General features: G+C 40.9%; 1 protein-coding gene across 1 annotated transcript; it reads left to right on the top strand.

Annotated features, from left to right (window-relative positions):
• Positions 1-1,557: 1,557 nt before the first annotated feature.
• Positions 1,558-7,503, top strand: LOC146696172 (kelch-like protein 10). The gene is made up of 5 exons (XM_085474268.1): positions 1,558-1,873; positions 2,803-3,289; positions 4,287-4,880; positions 6,772-6,921; positions 7,156-7,503. Exons 1-5 carry the CDS (start codon positions 1,740-1,742, stop codon positions 7,453-7,455), a joined length of 1,665 nt encoding a protein of 554 aa, XP_085330394.1. The 5' UTR covers positions 1,558-1,739; the 3' UTR covers positions 7,456-7,503.
• The last annotated feature ends 9,058 nt before the right edge of the window (positions 7,504-16,561 follow it).

Genomic DNA, 16,561 nt, shown 5'->3' on the forward strand with positions numbered 1-16,561 from the left:
CACAACACACTCAACTATGAATTAAGAGCATAACATCAACAGTTAAAACCAAATCTTAAGAGTTTAACAAAATACGTTTCCTTTTGTGTATTGCATTAGCATGCTTTATGCTTTTTACTGTTCAGAAACACATGAGTAATGCAGGGATGTCACTCCTGGAGGCCTGCTCTTCATTTGATTCAACTGTGCTAAACCAGAAAGAACTAAAACATGCATAGCAGCTCTCCAGTACAGAATTTGGGCATCCCTGGACTAATGAGAGGGGTGATACTGAGATCTAGAGTTTAGTAAAGCAATTAGGTCTGCTTTGAGGGAAGTGGTTGAGATGCATAAAATATCACGCAAGTGGGAGTCACTCATCCTTGAGCTCAATCGGTTCTTGTTTAAGTTCATGACAGAGAATGTTTGCTCTCACAAATGTGTGGAACCAAATTGACCCTGTGTACGAGAAAATGCTAAATTCCTGGTTTGAGACCGGATGTGGGGTTGTACATTTCCGGTAGCTTTACTTTGCGGTCAATCGCTACTGCGAAGATATACTCCAAAATCATGTCCAAAACTCGAAAACGGAAAGATCGCGTTAAGTTACAAAGAGCAGAAGGTGGGAACACTCACCACTGTTGTGTCATAAAAAATCTAATGATCAATTTTTACGTTTAAAGAGTTTAGATCGATCAGTTGTTTACATCACTCAACACAAGCAGAACTGCATCACTGCAGCAGAAGACACCTCGTCCACATTCAGAAGCACATCTCTGTATAGTGACTGGTCTCGTGATTTAAACAGGCAGATGTTCAGCATTCAAACTACAGGTGAAGAATAGTCAAACCAGATGTTTCCCCGTTATGTCGAGATCAGCTAGTCAAGTACACACCTACACAGCATGTTAACAAACCCTGAAAAAAGCCACACAAAAAATGAATGATTGCTGGTAACGGTTTCTATACATTAGTATTTACGAAGAGTATGTTGTGACTTACCTTCAAAATTACAGCGGTCCCTCGCTAATAACGCGGTTCACCTTTCACCTCGCTGTTTCGCAGATTTTTTTAGTGCAAGTTTGCATGCTTATTTTTTTTTATGTCACATTGTGTCCTGATCGCTGCAGACGATCTCCTCCGTGACGTCTCTCCTGTACAGTACAGAATCGCTGCAGTGTGACTCTGAAGTGCAGTACTGTATGTCCACGATGTCCACGAAACGTTTTGCACCGTCAAAAAATAAAATTGGCAACTTGATTTCACCTATCGCTGGTTATTTTTAGAACATAACACCCGCGATAAACGAGGGACAGCTGAGAAATATAACATTTGAATCCCTTTTCTCTTTTGCCCTGAGGTGCAGGGAAAAAATATCAACAAGTCGATGAACATCATTTACAGATATATTGGGTAAATGCCCAAGACATCTATAGAAATGTAAATTGCCGCTTGATTCATTCATTTGCTTAACTTGTTTTGGACCATAAACCAGGTGCGAATAGGACACCGGAAACAAAGCTCCCCAAAGGCGTTTCCGCACCGGAAGTAGCATATGCTAACGTGCACACAGTCAATTAACGGAATGATACACTATGATTTTCAAATATAAACAGAGTAGTGACACTTTCCAGGCAGCATAAGTTAACGTAATCAGTAATTTAGACAAAGTACCTCACAAACTGTAGGCAGATCTCTAAAGGAAAACACTAAACAGGAGATTTTTTAGAAGTTTAAACATCTTGAGTAACATCTGAATAATGACCAGCGCCCGTAGTACCGTCTTTAGGGAGCTTTTTCTGGATGGAGAGGTTTGTGACTCTGTGATCCGAGCTGGAGATGTTGAGTTTAAAATTCACAGGATCATCCTCTGTAACTGCAGTGCATACTTCAGGTGAGCAGGCCTGTGTTGTTTGGCTGTGGTTTGGTTCTGCATTTATCCTACTTCAAAGTTTTCATGTAACACAGTGCAGCAGGTATTGGGAGGTTTCAATGTTACACTGTACTTTTTGACCACTAGAAATGTTCTGGAGCAATTTTTAGGGGGGAAAAAATCAGTCCTGTATTTTTATTTAGTTATTTATTTTGGGAGGTTTGTTGGGATACATATATAGTGTAGGTTTGTGTTTGACTCCACAATGAGCCGTTAAGAGGTAGTTTGAAAGATTACAGACGCTATAAACTGGCTTTCTGATTATATTTCATCAGCACGACAACAGCAGCAGCAGTTCTAATAAATTTGTGCACAAACTGGCCTGCACCAAAAGGACCACATCAGTGGTGATATTAGCTGTGCCTTCACCAGTTTAGCTGAAATTGTATGTCTAAATAGGCAGGTAATCAATTTGGGGCCAGACTGAGAGGTGGCCAATGATATGCCATTTCTGTTGCATTGGGACATGTCTGCTCTTTCCAATTCTGTCTAGTCAGTAAATTTGATAATGTGAAATTCAGTTATTATATTTGCAGCTATTTAATGCCTGCTGTCCCCTGTCGCCCTAACCCTGTTACTGTATAGGAATATTTGCTACAATGCCTAGACAACTCTATATCTTTCTGTCTGTCTAAACATAGCAGCAATGCTGAATGTTTTTCTGCACGTCTGAATAGATGACCTTAAATAGGAGATTGCCCATTTGAAATCAAGTCATTTTAGATTTTTGTTACTTTAATTTCATATCTCTTTGATCACAGTTTGCTCAAGTAAGCATGCAGCTGAAAAATTATACAAATTCTATTTAACTATGAGCTGCACGACATCAGGTACTTTTTAAGTTCCATGACAGAGAGACAATGTGAAAATGCTGATCTGAATCTGCACAGGGATCTCTTCTGCTACAAACCACTACCATCAAACAAGATCTACAACTTCCCCACTGTGTCTCCAAAAGCAATGAGCCTCATTTTGGAATATGCCTACACCCAATCTGTTGTGGTGACGGAGGACAATGTACTGGAGCTGTTGGCGGAAGCAGACCACTTTATCGTGACTGGCGTCATTCAAGCCTGCTGCGACTTCCTGGAGAGGAAGCTTTGTGTAAATAACTGCGTCAGTATCTACAATCTGGCACACTTACACAACTGTCCTGACCTCAGGGGAAAGGCCTTTCTCTACATCCTCCATCACTTTGAAGAGGTTGGTGCACTCTCCTTGGAGTTCCTTCAGCTCTCTGTGCAGCAACTATCAGATCTTATCGAGAATGATGAGCTCAATGTGAAGCAGGAGAGCACTGTGTTTGAGGCCATTCTCAGATGGATCAACTATTCCCCTGTGGAACGTGGGTGTGACATGCCCGCACTGCTCAAGCAGGTAACTGAAAATGGGATATCAATTTAATTGCACCTCTAAGTGCATTTATTTTGTTTATTACTCAGTGAGGGGCTGTTGAATGAATGGTACAGTTTGAAAGTATAGAAAGCAACTTCCGCTGTAGCAATTTGAATTGGGAATAAAAAATAAAACATAAGCTTGATGCCTGATGCAAAAAAAAAAAAAAGAAGTTTGATTGTACACTATTGTGTTTACAGAGTTGGGTGTCCAGGCCGCCCACCTGCTCGCCCATCAGCCTTTTATGGCTGACGTGTAAAAAGCTAAAATTGCAATGGCAGAATTACTCAAACTTAAGGCTTGGTAATAGAGTTAATGTAGGGGAATCATTCTTCTTCATTCTTAATCACATTGGGGGTGGGGGTGGGGGGGCTGTTTCTAATTCACTTGGGAGTGTGCATCAGAAGGTGCTCATCATTTAGTCCTTAATAAATTGTAAAAGTATTATTTACACTTGCGTCCAGATAAAACTGGCCGTTGTTTTGTACTTTCAGAAGTGCATTATTGATAATGTGTCTGAACTGCACTTTAGCTTTTCTGACAGAAAAGTTGACTATGCCCATCGTGTTCTGCCAGAACTTACTGACTGGACCTTAGGCATTTACAACAGGACACACCCTCATTGTGGGACCTGTTTCTACAGCAGGAGGTTACTCAGTGCTCAGATAATGGCATTGAAGCTTGACTGTGGCACCACTGCTTGTTTGGAGGTAATGCCATGACCTGCCATTGCTGTTTGGCAGGTGATGCTGTGGCTCTTTACAGGTAATGTTAGGGTCTTTAAGGGCAATGCCACAGCTGATTGGAGGCAATGCCAGGAGCTACCATAGCTATCTGGGTGATTCCATGACATTTTGATTATAGGGATAGTGCTATACTTCACTAATGGGTGGTGGCATGGTGGCTACATCCAACTCTTATATACAGTCTAATGTTGTATTTCTTGCCTTTTCCCCTTATGATTCTTGTTTTCATCCAGGTCCGCCTACTATTAATACCCACTGAGTACTTGGTTGGCACTGTGAGCAGAAATGATGTGGTGAGTAGTAGTCCGGCATGCATGGATATGGTAACCACTGCCATGAAGATGCTAAATGAGTCCATTGTGGAGAGACCTATGCCCCAAACACGCCTGCCGTCTGAAGTCTTATTGGCCGTTGGTGGATGGGTGAGTCATTTCCCAAGTGTCAAGATTGAGTTGTACAATGTCCGAGCTGACCACTGGGTGCCGCTGAGCTGGACACGGTATGCTTCTCTGGGATTCTACGGTTGTGCTTACCTCAATGGATGTGTCTATTGCATCGGAGGTTTTGATTTCATAAGCTATTCACGTCATGTGAGAAGGTTCAGCCTCACCAACCAAACCTGGACAGAGGTGGGGCCGATGCATGAAGAGCGGGGCTTTCTCAGTGTGGCCACACTGAATGGCTGCATATATGCTATGGGCGGGTGCCAAAACCAAAAGAAACTGAAAACTGCAGAACGATATGAGCCTGACACCAACCAGTGGACTATGATTGCATCGATGCACAAGCGCAGGGCAGAAGCTGGTGCTGCAACACTACACGGCAAGGTAAGTGGAATTGAGGTAGTGGAAGATCTCTGCCATGTTGGTTTTGTGGAGAAAGTGGTGGACAAAGTTAACTGGTAATGCTAACAACCTTGGTTAACAAGCTGCGTCAATAAAATGTACAGTCACATAATTCCATTAGAAATGCACCTGCCACTGCCTTAATCTGTCAGTACACGTCCCAAAGCAGTCACAAACCCAAATTGTAGCCAGGACACTATCCATATGGATTAGGTTTTTTTTGGCCTTTTGTGTCTGGCTGTAAAAATGATTTTTAAGGCTATGTAGTTGGATTTACAACATATGGGGATTTATTATCTTTTGGAGCCAGCCAACCAACGCATTTATGCACTGGAACATGAGAGCACAGTAAAATATTACTTTTCTGTGAGTTTCTGTGCAAAAAACATTTTTTAATAGTCTTATAAAGCTGGCCAATGGGAGTAATTTTTAAAAAGTGAATATTTATTTATTTTTTTTAGATTTATGTCATGAGTATTGAGAAAGACATTCTTTCCTTGGTTGGTACTTTTTTTCTTGCAAACTTATAACAATCCTGCAAAGGATTGTTTTGGTTTTTTTTGGTTCGGTTGGGATCTCTTTGTTAATTTAATCTCAGTAAACATATGTTTTTTTAAAAAGAATATTATGGTTTGGCAATTTCTTTATTCCTGTTTTATTTGTTTTGCTTAACATGGCACTGATTTGCAAATGTACTTTTCAGCTTGAGGGCTTAATCATCACTGGACCTTTCTGTGGAAAATATGAATAGTTTATGAATTGTATCAGTTTTATAATATTTTATTTTTAAGCTAAATATTTCTATTACCATTAATCCAACAGCTCAGGGAGAAGGTTATGGTTACTTCACCCTCACATCGTGAAAAATAGCAATTTTATAATTTCTGCATCCATATTTTTTAAGTCTGCAAAATACAGAAAATAAATGCAGCAAACCTCTGCTAAAACTAAATGTTTTAGGATAACACCATCATTTTTAGATTTTTACTACTATTATGCAAAGTAGCTACACAGAAATCTGATGAAAACATTTTTAGTTTTTCACAAGCGCATGGCACAACATCGAAGAGCCACCTCCACGGGACAAGACTCAGCAGTCCATCTGCATCTAAAGGACAAAGGTCACTCTTTCGAGGATGCCAATGTTCACATTATGGACAGGGAGGACAGATTGTTTGAAAGAGGAGTGAAAGAAGCCATTTATGACCACTGTGAGCGACCATCTTTGAACAGAGGCGGTGGCTTACGACACCAGCTGTCTGCCATCTATAATCTAGTTTTGAGTTCCCTTCCCAGACGTCTTAACGCCCACTCACATCCTGGGCCATCTGATCTCAGGAATTCGCTTGATAAGGTGGGGCCAGGTTTCACAATGAGCTCACCTGAAACCCTGGCTGATTGTGACCCACACCTTGGCTCATGTAATTAGGTAGAGGATCATCAGGGGGTCCTTTGTCCCTCTTGGGGGGAAACTCCCACAGGGCTTAAATCTGGGACTCTCCACCATTTGACTCTTAGATCTGAAGAAGCTTCTCGGATGAGAGGTGAAAAGTCTTCAAGCAACTTAAAGAAGTCCAGATGCTTTTCTTTCCAAGCTCCTTAGAATACGATGACCTGGATGACTGAGAACCTTCACAGACATTTTTAGTGTTTGTAAGTTTTTTCTGGAAGCTGAAACATTTAATTCTAGTAAGGCAAGGCAAGGCAAGGCAAATTTATTTGTATAGCATAATTCAACAACAAGGTGATTCAAAGTGCTTTACAGAGACATTAGAAACAAAAACAGATAAAAGGCATGATTTAAAATTGATTAAAACAAGCAAGCAAACAAACTAACTAGTAATTTTGACTTAAACTTGATTTTAATTTCTAGGTGTACATTTGTGGTGGTCTTACTGAAGATGAACCTCTGTCATGTGCTGAGTCCTACAACCCTGACACCAACCAGTGGACACTGATCACACCCATGGAAACCGGGAGGACTGGGGGAGCCGTGGTCGCCTACAATAACGAAATCTTTGTAGTAAGAAGAGCTTAAAACATACTCTTATTACGGACAGAAATTCAAACATGGAATGTTTACTGTACCTGTATTTGGGAGTCTGTATTATTTTCCAAGTACCATGTACTGGGTTATTGGAATGTGATTTCTATAATTACCCTAGAATCAGATATTTTGGAATCTGGAGACCTATTTACTTTTTTACAATAGAACATTTTTACGTTACAGACTGTAACAAGTCCTTTGTCTGCACAGGTTGGTGGCTTTAACGGTATCACTCAGTTGCGTAGTGTCATCGCATATGACCCAAGAACAAGACGCTGGCGCAACGTTGCTCCCATGTTACACCCTCGTAAAAACTTCGGCATTGCAGTGCTGGAGGACCAGCTGTATGTGGTTGGAGGTTTCTACAATGGCGGCTTATTCTGCAATCTGGAGTGCTATGATGAAAAGACCAACAGGTGGTACATTGTCAGCGACAAAGGGATGACCCAAGGTGCTGTCAGTTGTTGCGTTCTGAAGCGACACCCCGATCTGACTGCTTATCTTCCATAATTATTTCACATAAAGAAATAAAGAAATACATTTTTCATCAATAAAAAACTGGCTGTTTCTCTGCTTAAGATCCTGAGGTCTGACATCCCAGTGAAAAAGTCTCTTTTAGCTGAACAGAGAACTTGAACTTTCTTTTCAACATGATGGGCATTGCAGCTTCCACATTTTATGGCCACAAGGGAGGTTAACAGCTATGATATTAAGATCCCATTGGTAAAAGTCAAATCGTTTCTTCACTAATAGGTGATCCATTCAAGCCGCCATCTTCATCTCTACCACCAGCGTTTAGCCAGCTCAACCATCTTCAATGTAGTTTTCTTGCCTACTTTAATGTCCAATTAAAGTAGATGAAATCCAATTAGAGTCACAAATTAGAGTTACTAAGGCTGACTGTAATCGGATCCACAGTTTATGAAGTGAATGCATCGTGTCACATCAGTAAGACTTGAAACTAGCAATGGGACATAAATTCTTCATAAACTGTTGAATTAGGTTATATATCACTTTACAGAAAGAACTTTTTTCCATGTAAATTTTACACAGATGTCATTTTGAATCTCTGCTGGCCTTAAGATATGAGGAAAGTTAAAGTTACTCCAGCTGTGGCGTCAACTTTCAGACGTCAGGCGTCAATTACCTTTTATCTTTTTTTAAGACACTGTTTGAGAGAAATATTCATCATGTGTTTATTTCGATAGCAGAAACATTTTTTTTTTTTTTTGTAATTACTGGTTGATTCTAAACAACAGGGCAGCTTCCGTATACTCTGTATAATGTGTTTAAATATGATTGAGCTTCTTTTAGTAGTAGAAAGGGATGTCATTCATGCAGAAGTCAGGTTGCAGGCTCTCAAAGGTGCAGTCAGATGTGTCCATGGCACAGCGACCGCAGTGGCAACTCAAAGCCACAGGGTAGGTGACGATCGGGTCTACACCAGGTGGGCAGGCAGGAAGCTCAAATGTTTTATAGTACAGGTCCCGGTATGTGCACACATGCTGGTACACATTGCTGAATGGTATCTTGATGACAGGGTCCTAAAGGGAGGGGAAATGAAAACAGTGTCCTTACAAAAATGTTGTTATAACACTACAGAAGCAACTGTTTTTAAACAAGAAATTCACCTAAAATGTTAAATGAAGTTTCAAAGTCCTGGTTTTAGGCATAAAGTCTTACTGTTAAACTGTTGTGCATCACAGTGAGGGAAAGTTGATGCTTTCAATGAACCATGTGCCAACACAGTGCAGGGGAGCTACCTAAACGCTACTCCCACAGAGGTTGATTATCTTGTTAATAGTGTTACATCTTCAGTGCGTTCAAGTCTGCATACTGTGCTCCTCAAATTTAGAGCTAATGGACTCCCTGGTATAACTCACAAATGTACACCATAAAGTCATCAAATATACTTTTGGTTCTGAGGGATTTTTAAAAGTAGAAAGGGAGGCAGAGCCTTCAGCTTTCGGGGCCCTCTTCTGTGCAACCAGAGTCAGACACACTCTACTGTTAAGGCTTAAACCTTTTGGGGTTTTTTTTTCATAAAGCATATAGTTGGGCTGGATCAGGTGACTGAATCCTCCCTTAGTTACACTACAATAGGTCTAGCCTGCCGGAGGCTTCCCATGATGTGGTTTTATTGGATTTATTTTCTTATGCTCCACTCTGCTTTTAATCATTATTTATTATTAATCTTTGGCTCTTTTCCACAGTGTGTCTTTTTTCCCGTCTTCCTCCCCTCACCCCAAACCAGTCACAGCAGATCGCTGTCTCTCCCTGAGCCTGGAACTCCTGGAGTGTTATTCCTGTTAAAAGGGAGTTCTTCCTCCCCACTGTCACTAAGTGCTTGCTCTAAGGAAGGGGGGGGGGGGGGGTCATCTAATTGGTGGGATTTTGTCTGTATTATTATTGGGTTTTTGCCTTATGATATAAAGCACCTTGGGGTGACTGTTGTTGTGATTTGTTGCTATATAAATTAAATAGAATTGAAATTTAATATATTCCTTTACTTTTGCTGAGAAACCAGAAAGTTTTTAGTATCTGTGACACAGATACAGGTGAAATACACTGACTTTCTTCCCAGTTTAGTCACTTACATGTTTATAATAAAGGTCTGGAGTCACATGACAAATATACTAGACACACAGCTTGACTTTACTGCAAACAGCAGCTGGCAGCATGTTTGTGACTTTATGAGTCATGAGTTTTTCTTTTTGAAATGACGTCATTTTGCTGAGCGCGGAAATCTAAATGCGGCGATGGTTTCCACTATCAGCAAAGAATGGATGAATGAATGAATGAAAGACTGGAAATAAAAACAAACTGACTGACTGGTAAAAGCTGACAAGACTTGACCACGACTCAAGGTTAACCTCCACCTAGATAGGCCAAAAGGGTGGATGAATTTATGTGTGTTTCTTTTTACAGGAGCAGAAGGATGACAGCAACATCTGAGGTTGCATGACGATTTAACTTTTAAATGCCACTTTCTGTGTTTGTGAATCTAACAGGTGTGTTGTTCAGGGGTTTGTGTTGCTCACAGAGATTACTGTGAGAAAGGGTGTATACACCTGTGCAGCGTTAACATTTGCATTTTCTTCTCTACAGCATTACAGTTCTTAATGTGCTTTGAATATGTGATTTATAACTGGACAAATAGTTAATGTTTTCTAATAATGTTTTCCTACTACAGGATTTCTGGGCTTATGTGTGAAGAAACTGTGTTTATAGGTTATGAGTTGGTGATGCTATTAAACTGTGTTCTTGGGAAAATGTTGAATACTACAGGGGAGTGAATATGGGGGGAGACACATCCGGTCTTGAAAACAGTGTGATTCTTTTTACAGGAAATCTTTTTATAGCACCTCTGGAATGTGGAGGGCTGACGCCTAACCCGAGATGGTCAATGTGTTGCTAATGTTTGTTTTGCTTTTGTTAAGAGTGCATGTGGAGGATTCGGTACAAAACAGACAAGGGACATGAGAAAACAAATAAGAGATGCAGTTTTTATGGAACAGTTTAATAGGGGGCTCATAGTGATAAAACAAGTGGAGTGACATTGCTTAAGGAAGTCACTGATTAAATTGTGGATAAAATAAATTGTGGCACTAATAGTGATTTAATGATTTGAGAAATCCTGAACATGATACTTGTCTGTTATGCTGAATACTTTATCGCTTTCATGATTTATAGTTGGTTGTAAATAAGATGTTTGATTTAACAGATTTGTTTTCCAGGATACAGGTTCCAGGTGGAGCTGGGAGTTAATTCAATTCAATTCAATTCAATTTTATTTATATAGCGCCAAATCACAACAAAAGTCGCCTCAAGGCGCTTCATAGATACAGAGAAAAACCCAACAATCATATGACCCCCTATGAGCAAGCACTTTGGCGACAGTGGGAAGGAAAAACTCCCTTTTAACAGGAAGAAACCTCCGGCAGAACCAGGCTCAGGGAGGGGCGGCCATCTGCTGCGACCGGTTGGGGTGAGAGAAGCAGATGAAGTTAAATGAGCTTAACATGTAACTGCTGACTAATGTTTTTACACAGGGTTACAGGTTGGCGGGAGATTGTTTTAGAGAGAATGTGTAACATTCTTGTACAGGTCTCAGTAGGGAGTTGACACATGGCGGAAGCCAGGTGCAAGAGGAGGGTCATTTTAATTTGTAGGTGTCGTGAGGTGCCATGACGAGAAGTGAGTGAGGAAGGGCGCCTACAGGATGGAAGCGGAGGCCAGGATAGAGGCTTGAGGAGGATCAGTGATCATCTTGAGGAATGGCAGAAATAGTACAGGCAGCTGTGCTACTGAGCTTGCAGGAGATTGAGAGGAGTCTTCCCACAGCAACGTTTTAAATAAAATGAGAGATTCATCGTGGACATTGAGGAAGACAACTAAGGTGTACGACGTGCTCTGCCTTAAATCTTCAGCAGCGTTGGAACATGAGAACCTGAGGGATGAAGGGAGCGTGCCAAGCTCCAAAAGTGACGGCTCGTACCACAACAGCAGTCCAGTTGAAGGGGACAGGCGGGACCTAGTTCCATTGGTCTCAATGTGCAGTAGCAGATGAGAGTTTGGTGGAGACAAGCTCATCTCCAAATAACACGGGTGGCAAAACAGAGGCAGAATAAACCCTCTGACCCGTGCAACGACTAACCAGTAGTCTACCTGGGAAGTTGAAGAAAGAAGAGAAGGATCGCAGAGCATCATTTCACTCAAAGAGGAGGTGGCTGCGTGGCCCGAGGAGTGAGACAATAAGAGGAGTGTTGGCCTTTTCGAGGCCAAAGAGGAGGAGTATAGAGATGAAATATTATTTTACATTCATAATCTATGTTACTATTCATAATCCTTATTATTACTGTTGCATCATTTATGATTTATCATTATTGTCATTTCATTGACACATTTATTGAAACTGATGATGTTATATTAAAGTCTGTATTTCAGGTGTTAGCATAAGCACATAATAATCTTTCATTGCAGGTGCAACTGTAATCATGTTATACACATATTGCATAATTAAAGGGTTGAAGCTTGGTCAAGTTAATTAATGGTTTGAAGCTACGGGCAGCGCGATGTCTGGCCGATCAATGGAGCAAAGTTCAGCTATTGAAAGGTTGCCTACATGTTTACAGTATAATTTACTACATATTGCCTGTGTGCATTCAGCAGCCTGCTGCATTGGAGTTTGCCTGGTAACAGATGACTCAAACGGAGTCAGGAAGTATACTTCTAAAATGTCTTTGTTTGTTGAGTGAGGTCATGTACTGAGGTTAAAATACAGACATAAGTCTGCCTGCACACAGACTTGTGTTGCTTGTAAACGGTATGCTCATGCTCTGTTCTGAAGTGCAGAGAGTAGAATAACAGGAAGCATCTGGAGGAACAGAGGAAGTAGCGGTTCCTTTTTTAGAATATGTCCTCACTGGAGTTACTGGTCATCATAAGTATAAATATCACACCCACCTATTGTCAGGCGGGAGATTGAGCCTGATGTTTTGCAGAGCCCATCTTCACCACATATGTATTTTAATAAAATCATTTGTGTTGACCCACTATGGACTTTCTGTCCTATGTCTCTTCCTCAAAAATTCGAACCGCGACAGTGGCAAATGTCAAACTCCTACAGTCTCCTCAGTTCTCCTCAAATGTTCTTGTCACATGCACAGTGAAGTTGCAGCTTGTTGGAAACACAGTACCATTCATCCAATCAGGCAGGGTGATGGGTTTGCTCTTCTTCTCTGATGCTGTTCGTCCACACTGCTGCTGCTTGCTGGGACTCTTTGCTCAGGACTTTGCTGCTGTCTCTTTATCTGCCATGTTATTGCTCTTTGGAGCTGCATTCCTTGTCTTCAGGGAGGAGTGAGAGCTCGCTTGTGAGTTTGAGAAACACATGGCACCGTAAATAAGTCAGCCAGAAACTTGGCCTGCATGTTTCCTTTCTTAAAAGCAGAAAATGAAATTGTAGTTGTTCTTGGCTGATCAACACAAAACCTTTTTCCTATGATTATTTTTCATCTACAATGTAAATTTTGTCTCTTTTTCACTCTTTTTTTTCTTTACAATAGCTGGTGACCTGCAGAATCACCGCTCTCACAATTGGAGGCAATTACTTTTACACAGCGCACAAAAACACTGTGACGTCAGACACATTCACACTCACTTTTTTCATGTGCATAAATAAATCACATGGCTGGTGATATGTGCCATGGTGATCCATGAGTATGATCACAAGTTTATTTATTTTTCAACCCAACAAAACAAATAACAAAAACATGATGCTGATGCTATGAACACTCTACACACATGAGTCAAGATGCAGAAAAACTGCTCACGGAAACGCTGCACACTCCAGTTATCACAGTTATCACAGTTCTGTTTCCCTCTCTTTGAGGAGTTCTCAGCCAGCTCTCGATCTGATAATGTGTAGCTTGCTCATCAGCTCAGAAGAGACCGCAACGCAACCTCACACAGTGGTTGCGTGCTTTGCCCACAGTGGCATAGACTTGCACTTTCATATTCAATTCAGCTTCTCCATCATCCATTACAACGCAGTTTTCACACAGTGACTGCGTGCTTTGCCGCACACAGTGGCAAAGACTTACAACGCAATGATCATGCACTTTATCGCACACAGTGATAAAGAATTTCAACGCAAACTCACACAGTGGTTGCGTGCTTTGCTGCACACAGTGGCAAAGACTTAAACTTACTTGGTGTTGCTTAGCATGTAATATCAGCCTCGAATCCCGCCGATCGTCATTCATCGAGGAGAGAAAACAGACAGCTAATCCACCTGCCCGATGACAAATTCTCACGTCTCGGGACTTTACTACAGGAACTTCCTGGCTGACCTCAGTCTTTCAGCGTGTCTCTTCTCCCCTCGGTGAATGTCGACTCCAGGGCTCCGGCTCTCGAAGGACCAATTAATGATAGGTTTGTAGCTTGAACCTATTCGCTGGAACGTTGAAGACAATATAATTACACAGCAAAAGCATTGAACACCAAGTAGGCAAAGTTCTTCGTGTTACTCATGCACAGAGATGGGCAGTAACGCGTTACTTGTAACGCGTTACTGTAATCTGATTACTTTTTTCAAGTAACGAGTAAAGTAAGGGATTACTATTGCAAAATCGGTAATTAGATTACCGTTACTTTCCCGTAGGAACGCTGCGTTACTGCGTTACTAAAACCGTGATTTTTTTTGCGAGAATGTCTCATGACAGTGACGTAAGCAAGTGCGACGTTGGTGACAGCAGCTGTGTGCAGATCAACAATGGATCATATATCGAGTGCAGAGAGAGTATGAGCGTGCAGCGTTTAAAGTGTGGAAGTACTGACCTTACTTTGAGTTTGATTCCATAAAAAGTGACAAAAACATTAGCGTCCATCGTGCGTGGGAAGAAAACTTCTTTTTACAGCGAAAAAAACCCCTAAACTTCCGAGCAAGCACCGAGTAGCTACGACGTAATGGGAAATTCACAGAGAAACTCGTGCGGATTCTTCAACTGACCGCAGCACACCTGCACCAGGGTAACCCTCCGCCTACCCTGCTCCTGCTTTACAGGTGAAAATAGAGCAAAAGGACCGCTGAGTCTTTGACTTTATTTATTTTCTGCTGTGTTTTACTTGCATCTGTTTGAAAGAGTGAGTGAAAACACAAAAAATATTTTATTTTATGTGCTGGAATGTGTAGAAAATAGGTTTAAATGTTAAACTAATTTATTCAAGTCAGAGAATGTTGCATATAATTAAATGTTTTGCTTGATGCATAAAGTTAAAAGATTAAAACTGATAAAACAAGTTTTAAAAAGAGACTTTTCCATTTGATTACATTTTGTATGATGGATTATGTAGAAAAAGTAGAATTGGGCTGAAAGATCTATCACTTTATCATCTCTTCAGGTTGTAAATCGTGTTTTTAAAAAGTAACTAAGTAACTAAGTAATTAATTACTTTTGAAAATAAGTAATCAGTAAAGTAACGGGATTACTTTTTTGGGGGAGTAATCAGTAATTAGTTACTGATTACTTTTTTCAAGTAACTTGACCAACACTGCTCATGCATGAGGGAGACGTGTCGTTCAAGTCGGGGGTCAAGTGTCGTTCCACCACTTGACCCCTGTCAGACTCTCAGCCATGCCCGCCCACCTGCCTGCCCGGCTGGGTGACGAGAATCTCCCATCAGCCCTTTACAGCTGCGGGGCCAAAAAAAGAAGCAGAGAACTGTGTATTTGTACATTTTTTGATTTGTCTTTATGTTCAGCAGAGCTTCTACCACCCAGGCCAACCTGACCTGCCCCAATGCACCGCACGCATTTTAGTTGAATTATTCTAATTCCTGAAGCCACATCAGTCCAGCTGATCCCAGAGAAACACTAAAACGTCTAGTAGATAGTCCGTACCGGTGCGAGGTCTTATAAAAACTGAAACTAAATGTTTGTCAAACAGTCTAAGAGCCAGAGGGTGAACTAATACACAAAACAACCAACCCTCAAACATGAGAGTGCTTCTGCTACATAACTGTGTTTGTGTTATTTTTGTACCTTGACCCAGTCCTCCATGTCGCCATCATCGATGACCTCCAAGATTTCCTGCTCCTCGATGGTCAGCTCGTCTGGCTGAGAAGCCTGCAGACAGACAAACACGTTAATTCAAATTAAAGCTGCGATGTAACAGTTTAACCATCTTCATTTCACCCGTGATGTATATTTTTCAAATACCGCCACACTGGTGAACGGACAAAAATGCTCACTGTGGCTTCAACAACATCAGCCAGAACACTGAAGAAAACACTGAGACCATGCCTGCATTTATACCACACTTTACTCAGGACTCGGGTAATATAAAACAACTAATACTCCAAAGCAGCCCAAAACTCAGACTTACACTAGAATTTCTGTACAAATTCAGAGAGCAGGTGTTTTAAACCTGGACACAGAATCATTAGTGCCACAAAGTTTGGGAAAGTAAATCTAAATGGGGGTTGAACACGACTGGAACTGATTAAAAACAGCCAAAACAAAAAGTGTCTTTACTTCAAAGTCAGAATTATAATTGGTGACATGTTAAAACAGAATCTAACATAAACATTCTTGTTTGGAAATAGCTCTAAGATGTTAGGAGAATGTGGCAAATGAGATCACAGGATGGCAAAAATGTACTGTAAAATGATATGTTCTTGTTTCACTTGAACAATACCACCTATGTTTGCACTTATGTAAGAACAAGTATCACTGCTATGGAGTTTTCATGTTTTGCATGCAGACTCAGGGCTGCTAGTCTCCTCTTGGCATTTTCTTATTTAAACATTGGTGACTTAGAACCTCAAAGTTTAGCAGCACAACACTCTTTTTCCTTTTTCCATCAAACATTTCTTTCAGCCATCTGTTTTTATCAGTTTATATGTGGCTGTAATTAATCTACGGCAGACCCGACCATGTTTCCATGCTTTTCAGCATGCACTTTATTCACGCTTGTCGTTCACACACTGGCTGCAGCTTTCCAGCTTGCAGCCACAAACTCCAACATGAACAAACAGATACATGATTATACATAGAATAAAGAAAGGTTCTATAAAAATTACACATGGTGTAGAAAAACATTATAACATACAA

Source organism: Copadichromis virginalis, linkage group LG12, assembly GCF_057382275.1.
Source record: "Copadichromis virginalis isolate Kocher_CV1m ecotype Utaka linkage group LG12, C_Virginalis_male_GT1.1, whole genome shotgun sequence".
In the NCBI taxonomy this organism is placed as follows: Eukaryota; Metazoa; Chordata; class Actinopteri; order Cichliformes; family Cichlidae; genus Copadichromis; species Copadichromis virginalis.

Coding starts and splice junctions, on each gene's coding strand:
- LOC146696172 (XM_085474268.1), top strand. CDS start 1,740: ATGACCAGCGCCCGTAGTACCGTCTTTAGGGAGCTTTTTCTGGATGGA. Junction 1,874..2,802: donor AACTGCAGTGCATACTTCAG/GTGAGCAGGCCT, acceptor GAATCTGCACAG/GGATCTCTTCTGCTACAAAC. Junction 3,290..4,286: donor TGCCCGCACTGCTCAAGCAG/GTAACTGAAAAT, acceptor GTTTTCATCCAG/GTCCGCCTACTATTAATACC.